Below are 17,642 nucleotides of genomic sequence, written 5' to 3' on the forward strand. Positions count from 1 at the left end.
CCTGGGCCTGAGGACTTCAGATTAGTAACCGCTCAGAGCGGGATGGGACAGGCAGGCGGGTGCGGGTGCCACCTCCAGGGAGGGCAACGTCCATCCTGAGAGTCCAGTCAACCCCTATTCCCCGCCCCCTCTGGAGTGTCTGGCTCTGCCCTCAGGCACCCTTGAGCTTTGCAGGCTGGGCGGGGACACCTGGATTTCTCTGGCCCCCTGAGAAGGGCCAGCTTGGAAGAATTTCCCAAAGCCTATTAGAGCAAGGGCTGCCTCCTGCCTGCCTCCTCAGGCTGGGCAGGGCCGAGGGCTGAGGCGGGTGGAGGGAGCAAGGGAGGGCAGGAGGGGGAGAGGAGGAAGGAAAAAGTTGGCAGGCAGACAGCAGAGCCCTGTCTGCATCCATCGCAGAGAGGAGGCCCGTGTGGTGTGGGGCGGGCCAGGAGCAAGGAGAGGCCTTCCTCCCTTTGTGCTCCCCCCACCCAGCCCTATAAATAGGCCCAGCCCAGGCTGTGGCTCAGCTCTTGGAGGGAGTCGAGCACCAGGCATCCAGCAGTGAAGTCGAGCCCCCTGCCAGCATGGCCAGCGAATTCAAGAAGAAGATCTTCTGGAGGGCCGTGGTGGCCGAGTTCCTGGCCATGACCCTCTTCGTCTTCATCAGCATCGGCTCTGCCCTAGGCTTCAACTACCCACTGGAGAGAAACCAGACACTCGTCCAGGACAACGTGAAGGTGTCGCTGGCCTTTGGTCTGAGCATTGCCACCCTGGCCCAAAGTGTGGGTCACATCAGCGGTGCTCACCTCAACCCGGCTGTCACACTGGGGCTGCTGCTCAGCTGTCAGATCAGCATCCTCCGGGCTGTCATGTACATCATCGCCCAGTGTGTGGGGGCCATCGTCGCCACTGCCATCCTTTCGGGCATCACCTCCTCCCTAATTGAGAACTCACTTGGCCGCAATGATGTGAGTGGGGTGTCTCAGGCTTGGGCGGCGGCGGGGGGGGGGTCTATTGGAGGACACAGAGAGGGCAATGACTCCACTTGCCTAGTGTGCAATGGGGGACACTGAGGAACAGAGAGAGTGATGAGGATTGCTGGGGTCATGCCGAGCGCTGGGGCTGGAACTCGGCTGTGTTGCAGGGTCTGTTTGCTGCCCGGTGTTGTGGGCATGGAAGACTTAGACAATAATGGTTGTGCCAAAGTCCCCTGCAGAGTATCCACTGCCAGGAATGAGCTGAGGGGGCAGCTAGCTGTGTGCCAGCAATTCTTCACCCCTCCATTGGAGAGTTTCTTGGCCCGCCTCTGTCCTACCTGAGAAGTCACTTCCCTCCTTGGCAGCCCTGGGCCCTAGGCAACCTCTGCCTACTGTCCCAAGTCCACTTTCTCCAGAGACTTTTGCAAGTATCTGAGCGTGACACCCTTGTGAAGTTGCCTGGACTTCTAGGCAGCCCCTAATCCGCACTCAGGTCCCCAAATCAACTTTCCCAGAAAGTCAGGAGACAGCCCCCTGTCATTCCTCTGCCCTCAATAGTCAGACAAAGTTGAGGGAACAAAACTCTCCGGAGTTGCTGGAAGAGTTTTCTGGATAACAGTTCAGGAGAAGGGCTCAGCTCCACAGTCCTTGGCCACTGAGTGGTGTGCCCTGCATGCTTGTTGTGTGTGGAGGTGGAAGTGGAGGTGTGACTGTGTTGACATGGGTCCTGAACTTGTGTAAGTGATTTCCAAGTGGATGCTGCATTTGAGAGTGTGTAACCACTTGTGCCCATCATTCCTGGCTAGAATGATAAGCAGATGCTGACAGCTGTGTGGCAGCTGTTCAAAATAACTGTCCCTGGGCTACTGCACACTGCTAAGTGCCTGGCCTTGGGGGTGGCTGCCTGGTCCCAGACCTTTTCCAACTTCTTAGCTCAGTTCCCATGCTGAGTGCACTTGGGTTTAACGGGGACCAGTTTAGCGGGAGTGTCTGAATAAGGATGGATGATGTCCCAGAGGTGAATAGGCTCACCAGAGGCAAAGACTAAAGGTAGAGCAGAGGAGCCAGCCTCCACCCCAGAGAAACCAAGCTGACTGGACCCTGGCAGGGCAGGTGCATGGGGGAGAGGAGCAAGGGAGTGGTCCAGGGCTCCTGTGAGTCGGATGGCTATGGCTGAGTGGACTCCTTTCGTTTCCCAGCCGAAGTTCAAGTCCTGGAGATGCAGACGGGGAGGGAGGTGAAAGTCTGGTGCAGAGGGCAGCTGATGTGGCTCCACTGCAGGGATGAACACTTCTGTGTCATAGTGACACCTCAGGATCACGCTTTTCAGTCAACCTCTGCTCAAGTGGAGATTGAAGATTAGCCCTGTGGCTGGAGTTTAGACTTTAGCTGGAGAAAACTTGGCTGCAGCAGGCACAAGGAGCAGAGTTAGACAGGCAGTGTCCATCTAGACTTCAGTCTCTCCAATGGGAGCAGGGATAGGTGCCTCCGTGAATTCCTCTGCGAAGGTTCAAGTTCCCCCTGAGGTGGGGGCTGGGCAGGATGGAAGCAATGAAGGGCCCCTGTGGGAAGGAGGTGGTGGAGACTCCTAGCTCTTGTCCCTTCCAAGTCAAGTGACAGGCAGGACCTGTGCCCTCGCTGGCAAAGGCTTTGCATTCTCTAATATGTCATCGAAGGCAGAGGCAGCATGGGATTGCTTCGACGGCACCTGAATCTGGCTACACCCCACTTCAACTTCTGCACCCCTCTCCACTTTCCAGAGTGCCAGAGTACTCTGGATACAGGCAGATACCGCTGAAGGAGAAGGAGCTTCAGGCTCATGTGGGGATAGCTTAGGGACAGGCAGCCTAGCCCTAAAGTCCTGTTTGTTGTTAACCCTGAGTCTTCTTGGAGCCGAGCATCCTGACGTTCAAGAGGGGGGCCTAGGTTCTTGTGACATTTCTGCTATGCTCATACTGCCAACTTAAATTGTTGGTTGGAGCTACCCTAGAAGGGCTTGGCTAAAAGGACCTACAATGTCAGTGCCATACGGAGGGGACCAAACATTGTGGTCCAAACCATCGACTTTTGGCGTGTAGAACACAATCTGTACCCCAGCCAAATGGCTCTCCTCAGGTACTTGTTCCTGGACCTGGAGGGGCTGGGGTTGGTCTCAATGCCTTAGAGGGACAAGTAGTAAATGGAACAGGTGGCAGTCTCTTCCTCTGCATCCCGTGGGAAGGCTCTCACAGCTCCTCTGCTCCTACCCCCACCCTGCCGCCAAAACCTGGGTGGGGTGAGTTGTTGGCATGGAGATTTCCAAAGAAAATAGAGAGAAAAGTGGCAGGAAGTGGTTGGGTGAGTCAGGGGGTGTCCCCCGGGGACATGGTGGGGACAACTCTCTCCTGACTAAGTCAGGGCTCAGGAAACGCCCTTGAGAGACCACAGGCCTCCTATAAGCCCATTTGTCCCTTCTGGGTTAAAGAGCTGGAGCCTAATTTTCACTCTTAGTTGGAGGCCCAGAGGTTACCTGCCCAGGGTCAGCCACCTGCACCCTATGTTGCTCCATGCAATTGATGGGGCTTAGATGGCCCTAATTCCCACCTATGGACCATGAACAGGATGTAAAAGGGTGTGGCTGGCTTTGGAAAGTAGAGGATGCTGAGGCCTTAGAGTCCTGGCATCCCAGCTGTTTTCATTCTTCCCCTCTCTGGCCCTCATCCTGCAGAAATGACTGGGGCTGTTGGGTGCTGAGGGCAAGGCTGGGTCAGCCAGGCTCCCCACACTGGGCAGCTCACGGGCTTGAGGCCAGATAAGCAGCACAGCTGCCTGTGATACCAGGCAGGAGGCAGGTGAGATAAGAGGTGTCAGGGCGGGCCAGAGAACTTTTGAACTGGAAGGATGGGAGGGCCAGGAGAGCTGCAGGGAGGTAGGCCTGTAAGAACCCAAATGTGGACTGAGAAGGGGCTTCTGGGTAGAGCTCAAGCAAAGGGTGAGGGAGACCATGGACTAGAGGCGGTCATTGAGTTTGGGCACACTGGGGTCATAATAGGAGGCTGGACTCTGAAGGCGGTAGGAGCTCTGGACTTGGGCTGGCATCTGAGCGCATCTGGAGGGAACTGTGTTCCCAGCGCCTTCCAGTCTACCTACCTGGGGATTGAGGCAGAGGGCAGCCCTGTTCTCTTCAGGGTCATCTGTTAGTCTTGTTGATTCAGGACCCACATGCTTGGAAATGCTTCCACCTGCTATACCAGATGGCCTATATCTTCGTTCTAAATTCTCACTCTTCTCCCAGTTTCTTGGGTGTTAGCTTCCCCAACAATGAGGAGAGAGGGTCTCTCTTACCTGTAGGCCTACCAGAGTTGAGGCCCCTGCTGCCTCCACCAGGACTTAGGAATGGGCTATGAAAAGAAGTATTTCCAATGCCCTGGCCCAGTCCAGCGTGGCCAGGGACAAGGCTGGGGGCTGGGTGTAACAGCATAGCTGAGACCTGTAATTATTGTTTCCAGCCAGAACCTGGGAGAGAAAGAAAGGGCCGGGGGAAGAGCATGTAGAGGTGGAGCTTGGTGGCGGAGTAGACATTCCTTCTCACAAAAATTCTGAGGCCGGATTCTTCACGGCATCCGCTGAGCAGCGCAGCTAGTGTGGACCGCCTGTCCCAAACCAGGGTCTACCTGGGACAAGTATTTGAAAAAGAGTACTCCAAGAGGGAATATGCAGGTGGCATCTGAGAAAAGCTGCTCCCACCCCACCCCACCTCACCTCACCCCACCCCACCCCACCACAGCCTCAGCCCCTCTGTCCTGGTGATCCCCTCTCTAGCCCGAGAAGCCTTCAGCAGCTCATCTGGAAAGCCCCTACACAGCTCTACTCTCTCTAGGGCCCCACTCAGGGTGTCCTCAACTGCAACCCACCAAGCCTTTCCAGGCAGGTCACAATACCCGCCCCCCAACACCCATGGTGTCTGGGAAGTCATATATGGTGACAGAAGAGTCAAGTTCTTGCTGGCAGCAGTTCTCTGGGAACTCAGGTCCTGGGAACTCTGGTCCCTACCATTTAGAAGCACCTGTAGGTCTCAGGACTCCTGAACCGTTGAAACTTGAGCCTCATACCTGCAGATATGGGCTGGGAAATGTCCTTGGGGCTCCATGGTGACCAGGGCCTCCTCTGTCTGGGCCTTTCCCTGGAGACTAGAGGGGCTCCCCCACCACAGTAGGGTGGTACCTAGGCGGGATGAGCAGGGGGCTATCCTTACCCACCCAAGCAGCTAATGTTCCTGAGCATCCTTGAGACTGTAAAGCTCGTAGACCAAAGACAGCGGGCAGGCATGACCAGCCCCTCCAGGGGCCTGAAATCCCAGTTAAGCCTCTCCAGAGAGGAGGTTTCGCCCTGTATAAGGAAGATTTTGTTTTGTTTTGTTTTAAACTCAGGAAGCAGCTTCCTCTAAGCAGATGAGCCCCCTGTCTCTAGAAAGACGTAGGTTGGACCCACCTAACAAGGAAGCTGCTCTGGGAGAGCCTGGCTGTGTGGAGGTGCAGTGTGGGTGGGCAAGAGGGTCTGTGACAGAGACTTGGTGCCATGCTAAGAATGGAGACTTGTACTCGGGTTTCTGGGTGCTGGCTAGAGGGGCACTACCTGATTTCAGGCAGGAAGGAAGACTGGCCAACGCCTCCATTCTGCTGTTGGGAAAACTGAGACTCAATCGAGGCCATACAGTGGGTAATGTCAGGGCAGGACCACGCTTCCTTCAAGCCTTCTGCCTCCCAATCCTCCGAAATGCACATGTACTGCTCGAACATGGGGCACAGAGCATGCTCTCAACACTGCTTGGATCTGGGGGGCGCAGGGGGGGGAGGCTCCTCGCAGGAGCCCCTTCCTCTCCCTGCCCTGCAGTAAGGAAAAGGAGGAGAGGAAGTTGGAAACCACTGCTTTGTGTATTGTTTCTTGTCAGAAAGATAAAATGGTTCTGGGAGCACATAAAGGGCCTTTGAGGCCAGCTACTCTCTCCCTTGAGGGGTCGCCCCCTTCGCCACTCCCCTCCCTTCGCCAGCTAGTAGTGGCACCACCCCTGTGGGTGTGAAGCGCGAGGAGGGCAGAGTGACGCATTCAGACACGCCATCAGACACACCAGTGCAAACACACAGAAACCATCTGGGACTTTGTGCTGCGCGGAGCCCCCTGCTCGGCAGAGCGTGCCCAACGTGGTGTCTTGAGTCACGGCGAACGTGCTCAGGAGTACTTGGCCAGGACCCTATCAGCTTGTTTAAATTTCCCTCGGGGACATCAAAAGACTGATTAGCCTCTAATCCCAAGGTGCAGGTTTCCCTACTTTCCTTTAATGAAGTGTTGCTAGTTACGTGGCTTAATTCTTGCCTGTTTATGTTACTAGCCTTTTTGACTGCCTCATTCTATCAGTTTCTAAAGGGGTGGATTATTAAAAAAAAAAAAAAAACCCTTTCACTTTGGGAATAGGTTGATCTGATTCTTGTAGCTGTCCACTTTTTTAATAATTTGCTTTTAGTCTAAATCATTTGTTTTTACTGCCTGTAGGTCTAATATTTTTATAGTTCTCAGATCATTTAATTATCCTGTAATAAACCTGCTAAGGTCTAACAAAAGAGAGGAAACGAGAGGCGCCCCAGACACACGGCCACTTGCAGACACAGCCGACCGTGATCCACAAACCCTTGCAGCTGTATGCTGAGCTCTGGGCACATGTGGATGCCGTCTGCGAGGTGACAAGGTGGGGCCCACTGCTCCCTGGTGGGCCAGTGCTGAGTCCTGGAGACAGTGGGGTGGGCAGACAGCCACGTCTCTGACGCTGTTCCTTGAGAGCAAAGGCTCAGCCAGGCCTAGCTCTGGACTCTGCTGCTCCCCATGGGTGGGGCACAGGGGGAGTCAGGGCCCCGCGCCTGGGACTTGGTTGTCCTGATGACATGCCTCCAAGTGGCAGGGTGGGTTCAGGTAGCATGGCATGGAAAGGTCAAGGGCTGGGACACACACACCTCCTGCCAGGGACCCATTTTAAGCTGGAACAGTCTGGTCCCTTGGTGGCCAGCACATTAGCCTATGAACTTGGGGTGACACAAATCCTGAGGTGAGGGTCTTGGCCTTACTGTCTCCTTCTTGAGCATAGAGGCCTGTTCCAGCCTCTCACATGTGACTCTCAAAGGCCATTGGTTGGCCTATCATCTCCCAGCTAAACAACAAAAGCATAGGCCCTCCCTTCACTCCGACAGCTTTGTCGGAGTCAGCTGCCTTAAGGAGGCTGGACATTCTGGGAAATGTGCACTTTCAATCCCTTTTGTCCTGCACAATAAGCCTCCACTCAGAGGTTTGCAGAGACCTGGGAAGCTTCCCAAGCTAGGAAGGACAAATACCCAGCTAGGTGGCAGGTGGACTCCTCTTCTCTGTGATGCTCAGCTGCTCAGGTGACTCCTGGAGGGTATGGCACGTGGGAGGAGAAAGAAGCCACGTCCCATAGAAAGCTCTGAGCTGGTGTGTCTGAGCTTAAGCCATGAGCTCGCCCGGGCCCAACGATTGGGAGATCTCGGATGCTTCACAAGGGCTGCATGGCCTGTTCCACCACTCACACTTGCATTCATAAAACTCGATGTTGCAGTTTCCACTTTAACCAGTGAAAATCCAGGCAAAAGTCTGCACATGCATATGGGCATGGGTCCTTTCTAGTGATAAAGGACAGTAATTGGTGCTATTAAAGCAGTTGTTTGAAATGTAATGGGCTGTTTGCGATTGCTATGGTTTGGTTTTTCTAGCCTGCTCTTTCCTGGACATAGAGTTTCTGCAGCCCTTTATCATTTCTAACCCTCTTACTGTTTTCCCAGATGTAAGGAGTTCAAGTGCATTAGGGAGTGGGAGAGCAGTTGTCATTAGCTGCCGAGGCAAGTGAGGTGGGTGGGGGGAGCTGGCGACTACTGGGGGTGGTAGTGGATGTGGGCATTGGAGGGGAAAGGCTTCCAGCCCTATGGCTCTTGGCAGTCAGGAGTGGGCACCTTCTGGAGTTCCCAGGCTTCCTGAGGACTCAGACCTCTGGGCCTGGAACTGCCTGTTCTGCTTTGTGTAGAAAGTGGTACCTTGGGTATAACCTGGGACTTAACCCTGGTTAAGAACCGGGGCAAGAGACGAACTAGCTCTGGACACCTCTGAGAAGAGTGGGGTGGGGATTGGATCTGAGAAGGAGACTTAGGGACAGCTCCATTAATCGGTGAGGAAGTTCTCATCTCAGGACTCCTGCCAGCTAGCAATTAGGCCATCCCAAGAGAGCAGAGGAGATGGAGGGAGAGAAGCCATGAATTTAAATGGGGGCCATGGCCTTCTAGGTGGAAGTGGGGCTAGACATCTTGGCCTCATTCCTGCACCAAGCCTTCCCAGCTGTAGGCAACCTCTGCCAGCTGAGGCAGCTATCCTCCCTTCCATCTTCACCTCCTGATAGTTCCTGCTCTTACCACCTTCACCAAATGTCTGAGACAGCCCTGTGATCTTTGAGTCTTCTGGAGGCTCTAGAGTCTAGAGTCTAGACAGAACTGAGACCTTGAACCCATTTTGCAGATGGAGAAACTGAGGCCCAGAGAGAGCCATGTTCATGGTGCCAACAAGTAGAAGAGTAAGAACCTGAACACTGGGATTCTGTTTCTATTGCCTGGCTTAGTAGTGGGACGATAATTGGGCATTGCCCCAGAAAGCTTACTGGGCAAGGGGGGATACAGCTTTGGGTTTGGTCAGGAAAGGCCCAAAGCTGGGCTTCAAGGCTGCGGAGGGGATGTGAGTCATTCCCTGAGAGCCAGCACTGTGGACAAAGGCGGGAAGAGAATTGTTCTTGTGAGAGGGCCTCAGGGCCGAACTGGGAAAACCCCTGAAGAAGTGGAGGTGTGCCTCCCACCTAGGACCCTGCAGAATGCCTGGTTGCCTTGGAGATAGCACCACTCATCTGGGAAACTGGAAGTGAGTCTTTAGAGTCAGCTTGTTGGGGCTCAGCTGTCCCCCCTGGGAGACAGACCGAAAGGGAGACTATCCCAGCATCTTCACCAACATGGCCCAGCTCCCCTGTGGGGTACACTTGGCCCCAGCCCCTGACCTGGAGCAGCTGTATGGATCCCCTGGGAGGGGTCTTCTCACTGCCGCTGCAGGGATGGTGGGGCTCCAGTGACTTCGCAGCAGCTCCCATTCCCTTCTTTTTCCATGAGTCATGTTTCCAAAAGTGGCTTAGGCACAAGGGTAGCCAGACTACAGTGGTGGGGCCCATGTAGCCAAAGAGAGGGAAGGCAGAGCTAGAGCCAGGAAAGAAAAGAGGGAAGAGAGGGAATACAGAGGGGGAAGGAGATGGAGACAGGAAAAGCTTTGGACTTGAAAGGATGAAGCAGTAGCTCCTCTCGGTCCTTCTCTGGGTGTCCTTGACCACCTCCCGTGCCTGAGGCTCACCACTGAGCACTCCATGTAGCCAACAAGGAGGCCCTGCTTCACCCTGGGCCTCTGACCAGGGTGAGGCAGGGTCTAGACAGGACTAGGGATCAAGCTAGAGGATCATCAGGTGTCGGAGGGGACAAGGGGTAGTTTTCGTTACCTGCCTCATATGTCTGGCGCCCTCTGGGGTCACACGGTGAGAAGGTGAGTGATAAGCTATGAAGGGGTTGAAGCGTGTCTGACGGTGCCTGGGCCTAGTGCTCTGGGAATCTTGTTACAGTTGCCAGCTGCCCGGCTCACTGGGCCTTCTTGCTTCTCCCCTTGCAGCTGGCTCGAGGTGTAAACTCCGGCCAGGGTCTGGGCATCGAGATCATTGGCACGCTGCAGCTGGTGCTGTGCGTGCTGGCCACCACCGACCGAAGGCGCCGGGACTTAGGTGGCTCAGCCCCCCTTGCCATTGGCCTCTCTGTGGCTCTGGGACACCTGCTGGCGGTAAGTAGGAGAATTCCTAGGTTGGGGCCGTGGTCGGGGCGAGGGCCGTGTCAGGAACTGGTGAGTAGGGCTAGTGTGGTATCTGTGGTACTCTGGATAGAACTTCCACCATGGGGTGAGGGATAGCAGACCCACTCTGGGGGCCAGGACAAGGATCTCTGGTCATGTCCTTTTCCCCTCTGGGGTTGACTTTCCCCTTCTCTGCTCTTCCTCTCTCCCTACCCTCCCTGTCATTTTCTCTACATTCCTGTTATTTATTTGCTCCCCTTCCAGATCGACTACACTGGCTGTGGTATCAACCCTGCTCGGTCATTTGGCTCTGCTGTGCTCACCCGCAACTTCTCAAACCACTGGGTAAGTCACCATGGGCGGCCAGGCACATGGTGGAAGCAAGTTCTACCCCACCCTTGAGGCATAGTTTCCTCTCATGGAGATTCTGGGAGACACACAGGGCAGAGGAAATAAAGGAACCAAAGCCCGACATGAAGGAGGGGGTTTGCATCATGAAAAGATTGGTGTCTAGTCTCCATTCTGGCAGCTCAGGCCTACTGCCCTGGCCACTGTCCTTCCCTGTTTTCCTATCAATGTAGTGGAGAGTGGGGTTGGAATTTTGGCTCTGCCACCTTTGGATTTAGCAGCCCCAGACAGGCTTTGTGCCTTGGTTTCCCAGGCTGTGAATGAAGTGGGCTTAGGAGAGTTGGCTCTCCCAGGGCTTTTAGAATCAGGAGAGGACCGATGTCTGCAAGCAGAGCTCTGAGCAGAGGAAACATTGCATGGGCTGCGTAGGCTTTAGCTCTAATTACTGTTGGTCTGTGTGCTCCTGGCCAGCCTTCTATTAGACTAGCCCATCTCTGGGGACCTTCCAAGGCTGGGGGAAGAGAGTAGGAGCCATACTCAGGAATAGGCTGCTACAGAGATGCCTGAGTTGGGTTCAGAGGCCAGGACATGTCCCTACTACTCACGCTAGTCGGGGCTCACTCTGAGGAATCAGAAAGTAGGGGCCTGGTCTATCTACTTCTGACTTAAGACAGATGGGGGAGATCTCTAAGGGGAGAAGGGGTGGTATGGCTGGCTGTCCTCTAAACTCTCATGCTTCTTTCCTAGATTTTCTGGGTGGGGCCATTCATTGGGGGTGCCCTGGCAGTGCTGATCTATGACTTCATCCTGGCCCCACGCAGCAGCGACCTCACAGACCGCATGAAGGTGTGGACCAGTGGCCAGGTGGAGGAGTACGACCTGGATGCTGATGACCTCAACTCCAGGGTGGAGATGAAGCCCAAATAGAGGAGGCTTGGCCTAGGCATCCATATGGGGGTGGGGCAGGGATGGGCGGAGGGAGGGGAGGGCTGAAATCATATTGTAGACACTCTGACAGGCTGACCAAAGACTCCCCAAGACCTGCCTGACCTGAGTGGTCCTGCCTTATCTGGGGCAGTATTATCACTGTCTTTCTTTCTGTTTCCTGGTCTCAGAGCTTCCTGGGGACCAAGATTTATCAACTCCGCACCTCATTCCATTGACATCATGGAGGAGTGAAAGGGAGGGACCCACCCTGCTAGTTGTCCCCTCAGAGTGTGCTAGGAAGTCCCCCTCATCCCAAAGTTGCCCAGCAAGTCACCCGCCTTAGGTGCCTGGGATTCTGCCATTGTTGCTTTGTGCCTTTGATCATGGCCTTTCTTGAGTAGGCCTTCTGTCCCCAAAGGCACTTTGAGGGAGAGGAGGTCCCCTAACTTCTGCCTTTGGTCTGACTTACCTCCAAGACCCTTCCCCTTAGACTCACTATAGGACCTTGAAATTGTCCCTCTGCTGGGGCCTCAGTGACCACATCTGGAAAGTGGCAAGGAAGGGACAGCTATGGATATAAGTGTGGACACGCCACAGGTTCTAGAAGGAGCAGTCTAGACAGCACTGCTTTGTCTACCTGGCCCAAGCTCTTGCCCAACATCCACAGCCCATGAGCACATGTGGATGAACTAGGAAGCAGAGACGTAGTTCAGGACGCTGGAAGTGCCTGTCACCCAGAGAGGCTTCCTGTAGGTAGGTTTGCTGTAGCAGAATGAAGGCTGTTTTGTCGTGGAGGAAGAGCTCACACTCTAATATCTAGCTCTTCTTGGTCTGCCCATCTAGCATGGCACTGACTGGGTAGTTTATTTCAGTTCTCCAGTCCACCTTGGAGTGTAGGTTTGGGGAATGGGTTTGTTAAAGAGCATTGCACTAGCTGCAACACCATGTCTAAGGAGGGAAGCAGTGGATGTGGAGCAGTCCAGGGACGGATGCCCATGCTGGGCATGCAGGGGCTTGGGTGCCCCTAGTTCACATCATGATGAAGGAGGCCACTCCTGCCCTGGCTTATGAGCTCCTGGCCAGCTGCCTTTGGTCAGAGGCTGGACAACCTGAACAGGCTGACTGTATGACCCTAGGCATCGTCTTTCTTTATTGACCCGATGATGCAGCTTCTGTGGCAGCCCAAGGACAGCTCAGAGTAGAGTCAGTTCAGGGGTTGGCATCTTGAATTCAGCTCTCTAAGTTGGTCCATTCCATCCCATCAGGCCGGAGCAGCTCTACTACCGTGCCCTTAACCATGTTGTGAACATAAACTGAGAGATACATTCTTCAGGTGCTTAGGAGCAACAGGACAGTCAGGAGGCCTGTGGCTGCACACTCCTCTCCATTCCCTAGCAGGCACTGTAGCCCATTTAACAGATAAGGACACTGAGGACCCATGTGCCCAACTAAATCATATTGGGTCAATCTTAGCAGCCAAGGCCATGTCTGGTCACTCCCTGGTCAATAAAGTGGACTCCTCTCACCTCCAATTTCTCAGTTTCTGCCTGGGTAATGGCTCAGGGCCCGGGGTGGTGGTGAGGGATATGCTGGAGGGGGCTGGGCAGACCCATCCCACCTGGTTCTGGCCACTATGATCAAGGACCCCGCATCTGTCTGCTCTGTGTATGTTTCTTTGCAATTGAAATTTCATCTTATGGTAAGAAAATAAAGGACAATGACTTGTAAGGTCTTCTGGGCTTCCTGTGGTTTTTGCTTTGCTGTGTTGCATCCCCACAAAGGAACCCTGATCCACAGCGGATTGGTCTCACTTCTATGCCACTCAGTCTGGGAAGAAGGCAGATGCTCTTGTGTCCTAAGGGGATGGGTACAGCTACACCACAGGCCCTAGGCAGCACAGGGTCTTGCTCTTAATAGGGAGACTTCTGAGGAGGTGGAGATCTTGGGACAACTATGGGGAAGTGAAGGAAAATTTGGGACCAGTTTAAATGGAGTGATAGGAGCCATTTTGGGTTCTGGAGGATGGAAGAGTTAGGGGAAGCAGGGTTAAGATCATACCCCTGTTAACCCCTCTGTTCTCAGGGCAGAGCTGAGGACCCACAGCTCTGCCAGGCCTCTACCCTCCCCCAGATCACCCTAGAAGCCCTGCCTATACTTGTGTCTTGGGACCCCCAGGAGAGCTTTTTTGGGGTTGACTCATCAGAGAAAATGACTCTTGTGCTGTGGTATACTGAGATTTGGACAAAAGTTCCTGACACTGATTCCACGTGAGGCACATAACACACTTCAGGGAAACTGTGAACCAGGCTATGGGCAAGCCTGCTCCTTCCACAGAGGCTGGCTCTGGGAGGCGAGAACTCCCATCCTCAAGGAATGCTCTCCAGACCACAAGCATAAGTGTCACCAGGAGTGCAGGCTGAGAAGGGAAGGGTGCAGGGGAAGGGCTCTGCACTCCATCACGTTTCCTGACGACATAAGAGGTGACGCTGAAGAGGGCTTAGTGTTGTGCGAACAGTGCTTCTTACTGCAGTGTGCATGGAACCTGGAGCTGCCTCAGCCCATCCAAACTTCCCTGGCTTCTTCCTGGTGAGGTATTGTGCTGCTGGAATGGGAGAGTGGCTGCCAGACTACAGGGACATTGTAGAGGCTAGCCCAAAGCCTTACCTGTGAGGGTATGCCAAGGTGATCTCTCACAGTCCCTTTTAGCCTGCCTCCTCCTTGTTCCATCTCTCAGCTCTCAGGTCCCCTCAGTCTCCAACCACTATGAACTCCAGTTACTTAATTCCTGCTCATCCACTCCCACCTCAGCTCCATTCCACACTTTCTTATATGACTTCTATATGTTGCAATTTCTAGAATCCTAGAGCCAAACTGGGGTTTCTGGAGTACTTACGAGGTATTAGGGACCCTGTTGTGACTTACAATTTTAGAAGATAGAGATATCTGCATTTACAGAGGGTGCTTAGGCTCCTGAAATCTTTTGCTCAAGGCTACACAATAGGAAGATAGTAGGATTGAGATTTGAACCTGCTCTGCCTGGCTTCAACAATTGGCTGTCTCCATCATGTGATGCTGACCTGTTTCGTTGTGATGCTTTGTAGAGTTAGCTCTGGGCCAGCAGAGAAGCCAGGATGAGCTGCAGCTGCATCCACTCCTACAGGGTAATGGGGAGACAGAAGGGAAAAGGGCTGGCCCTGGAGCCCCCAACACTCTGAGAAGCCTGCTCTTTCTAGATAGACTCACGTGGTGATGGTTTAAGGTAACACCAGACTGAGGATACTTCCATGAAATTGTACCTATTCCTGAATGGAAGGGAATATGATCAACTTGCTCATAGAGTACATGAACAGGAGAAGGCCAATGCTGCACCATGAGGGATAATAATGCACCAAGACAGATCTTCAATACCCAGTAGGTTTGGGTGCAACAGCTTTGGGGCCAGGCTGTCCCAGACTCTTCCTGTAGCCCATGGGATTAGTGCTCCAGGTATCCCTCTCCCTGGGATCTGCAGACTTTGTTCTGTTCATGTTCTACTTGGCCCAGCACAGACGAGTGGGTTTGGGAAATAACTGGGATGGGATGGGACTTCTTGAGTAAGCAGAGGCCCTTGTCTGTTTTGTTCATCAGATTTTAACACAGGCAGCACATTTCCTGAAAGCCTCCAGGACTCAACCTTTGTCCCCAGGCTCCTGAATGGTCTGGTGACTAGCACGTGAGGTGGCTTGGTGGGGGCACCTGTCACTGACCTCTAGATTGTGTCCTTGCTGAGATTAGACTACAGGTCACCCACCCCTATCAAAACTATCCACAGATTAATCTGAAGATGATTCATGCCATCTGCACCTGGCCTACAAGGAAGCAGGATGTGTTCTAGCAGCCACTGAATCCTAGAATATTTGTCTTTCCATTAAACTCACAAGAGCAAAATGCTGAAACACTACAATTGTCACACCCCACCGGAGGCCCCTGATCAGACCTAGTACAGATTAGAAGCTTTTCCAAACCCCTTTACAGGGAGCACCAGCCAGAGTCCTGTGTTCAGGGTCCTGTCAGCAGGAGGTTGGATTAGTGTTGGGTAAATCCTCTTTTGTTTTTAAACATGTAGAAATCTGGAATCTTTACAGATGTGTGTGTGTGTGTGTATGTGTGTGTGTGAGAGAGAGAGAGAGGGAGAGAGGTGTGAATGTATGTGTGTGTATGGGTGTGTTTGTTCATGTATGTGGGTGTGAAGGTCTGAAGACAGCCTTCAGGTATCAGTACTTGCCTTTCCGCCTTGTTTGAGGCAGAGTGTCTTTGTGCCAGGCTAACTGGCTGTGACACATCTGGAGATTATTCTGTCTCTGCTTCCATCTTCCTGTAGGGACATGCTGAGTTTACAGATATTACTGCATTAATTTTTTTTTTGATTTTTAAATTGTTTTGTGTGTGGATTCTGAGGATCTGAACTCAAGTTATCATGCTTTATATGGTGAGTGCTTTTACCCACTACGCCATCTCCCCAGCTCCATATTTCTTCTTTTAGTAGCTCAAATTCTCCATCAGAATCAGGGATTCTGTGGTCTGGGTGCTGGCGAGGTCTGTAAGAGGATGGGCCTATGCAGGTACTCTGGGCTAGATCACCCGCTGGTTAATGTGACCTATGATACTGGCCTTGGTCCCGGCACTGTTCCCTATGGGCTCAAAGCTCCGGTGGAAAGTGTAGTGGTTTAAGGCATCCACTTGCCACTTGACCCTACGGACCACAGTACCTTTGGGGAATTTCATAGATGTCTGGAGGGTTCTTTTTCTTTGGAGCTCCCAGGCTGGTCCTCAACATCCTTGGAGCCAAAGCTAGAAGCCCAGCTGGAAAAGCACTGGAGGAACTGGTGCCAGGCCCCCACCCTCTATGTGGCCAGGCCATGTGTGGGGCCATTAGGATTTTTCCATGGCTCCTGTAGAGCATACCTTCGTTGGTCAGAGGCTTCTCAAGGAGGGGACAGTGATTAATGTTTTATGGACGAGCTGCTGGGCATGATGCCTTGTTTTCTTTAGGTTTAGAATACAATGAAGACGATGATTGGAATTCGCTGCCTAGCAAAGGGGGCTGGGTGAGGCCATTCTTGGGAGGCCAAGGACCGAAGGTGCTGGTGTTTACCATTCTTAGTGCCAAAGGGAAGGGAGGCGAAGCCCTTTCTTACAGGGCCATCTTTACCAGCCCCATGGAACCGTCAGTCCCCATCTGTACTTTGGGACCAACGTTCAGTGGGGCCTGTGACAGAGGGTATCCAGCAATTTCAAGAAATTGCCTGCCCAGGTGATTCCCCTTCATGCTGGCAAACTACTTTGACTACATGTAGAGCCTGTCCCGTTACTCTTCTTGGAGCTCACTGATTGGGCACAGGGAGAGGGTTCCACTGCTCTGCAGCTCTAGGGCAACTGGGCTGCACTTGGTTTTGTTGATTTGGGGTGTTTGTTTGTTTAGATAAAGTCTCCAGGTTGGCCTTGAAGTCTCTATGGAGCTAAGGATGATCTTAAACTTCTGATCCTCCAGCTTCTACCTCCTATGTGCTGTTTCATCAACCTATTTTATGCAATGCTGGAGGCAGAATCCAGGGCCTCGGGAATGCTAGGCAAGTACCCTACCAACTGAGCTACATTCCTAGTTTCCGTGTCTGTTTTAAAAATATTATAATTCTTTCAAGTGGGAGAACACAATTAATTCAGAGTTGTCCATGCAGTAAAGGTTAAAGGCCAGAGTATGTGCGCACATGCACTTGTGTTGGCCAGTGGGGATAATTTTCATTGATCACATCCTGTTTTAATTCGTCCTTCTACAGACCCTTCCCTGTAGTTGACTGTCCTGAGGAAGGCCAGTTCAAGCCTTCGGGAGCACACAGACTCAGGTCTCTGGGGATTTGCAGCCTAGCCCAGGACCAAGTCTACCACATAAACAGAGGCTGCAGAAATATCTTCTGCCAGTAGTTGCTCTATCCACGGGTGCTGTTTGGTTTGCCCACCTCCATTTTGCTGTTTGCATTTAACTAGCTCAGCTTCGGTCACTGGGGGGCTAGTACATGTTTGAAAGTAAGCTGCAAAGTAAGTGACGAGCTCATAATCTGTCTGCAGTTATGACATCATAGGCAAGGGAAGAGAAACTCTGCAAAGTAGTCCGATCCAAAGAGGGGGGAAATGAAAATCCAAAGCATTAGTTAGAGAGAGACACATCCTTCAAGGATCGGAACCCACCATTGATTGCAGTCTCTGATGTTCTGGAAGAGGCCGGTGTGTCCTGACACCTTATTAAAATGAACTTCATTATTTTTTTAAACTTATTGTTTGTTAATGCAACTCAAATAAAAAAAACTGAAACCAAAGAAAACAATAAGATGCATTCAAATTAAGTTTAAAATTGATGGGGCATCCATGCCTTTGAACTGTTATATCTCAGGTGTCATTGTGGGGTGTGGGGTGTGTGTGTGTGTGTGTGTGTGTGTGTGTGTGTGTGTGTGTGTGTGTGTGTGTTCAGTTCAC

The 17,642-nt window shown here is 52.8% G+C and overlaps 1 protein-coding gene across 1 annotated transcript; it reads left to right on the forward strand.

Moving 5' to 3' along the window:
- The first annotated feature begins 345 nt into the window (after positions 1-345).
- Aqp1 (aquaporin 1 (Colton blood group)) lies at positions 346-12,864 on the forward strand. The gene is made up of 4 exons (XM_059257880.1): positions 346-947; positions 9,684-9,848; positions 10,122-10,202; positions 10,953-12,864. Exons 1-4 carry the CDS (start codon positions 564-566, stop codon positions 11,130-11,132), a joined length of 810 nt encoding a protein of 269 aa, XP_059113863.1. The 5' UTR covers positions 346-563; the 3' UTR covers positions 11,133-12,864.
- The last annotated feature ends 4,778 nt before the right edge of the window (positions 12,865-17,642 follow it).

This window comes from Peromyscus eremicus, chromosome 3 (genome assembly GCF_949786415.1).
Source record: "Peromyscus eremicus chromosome 3, PerEre_H2_v1, whole genome shotgun sequence".
In the NCBI taxonomy this organism is placed as follows: domain Eukaryota; kingdom Metazoa; phylum Chordata; class Mammalia; order Rodentia; family Cricetidae; genus Peromyscus; species Peromyscus eremicus.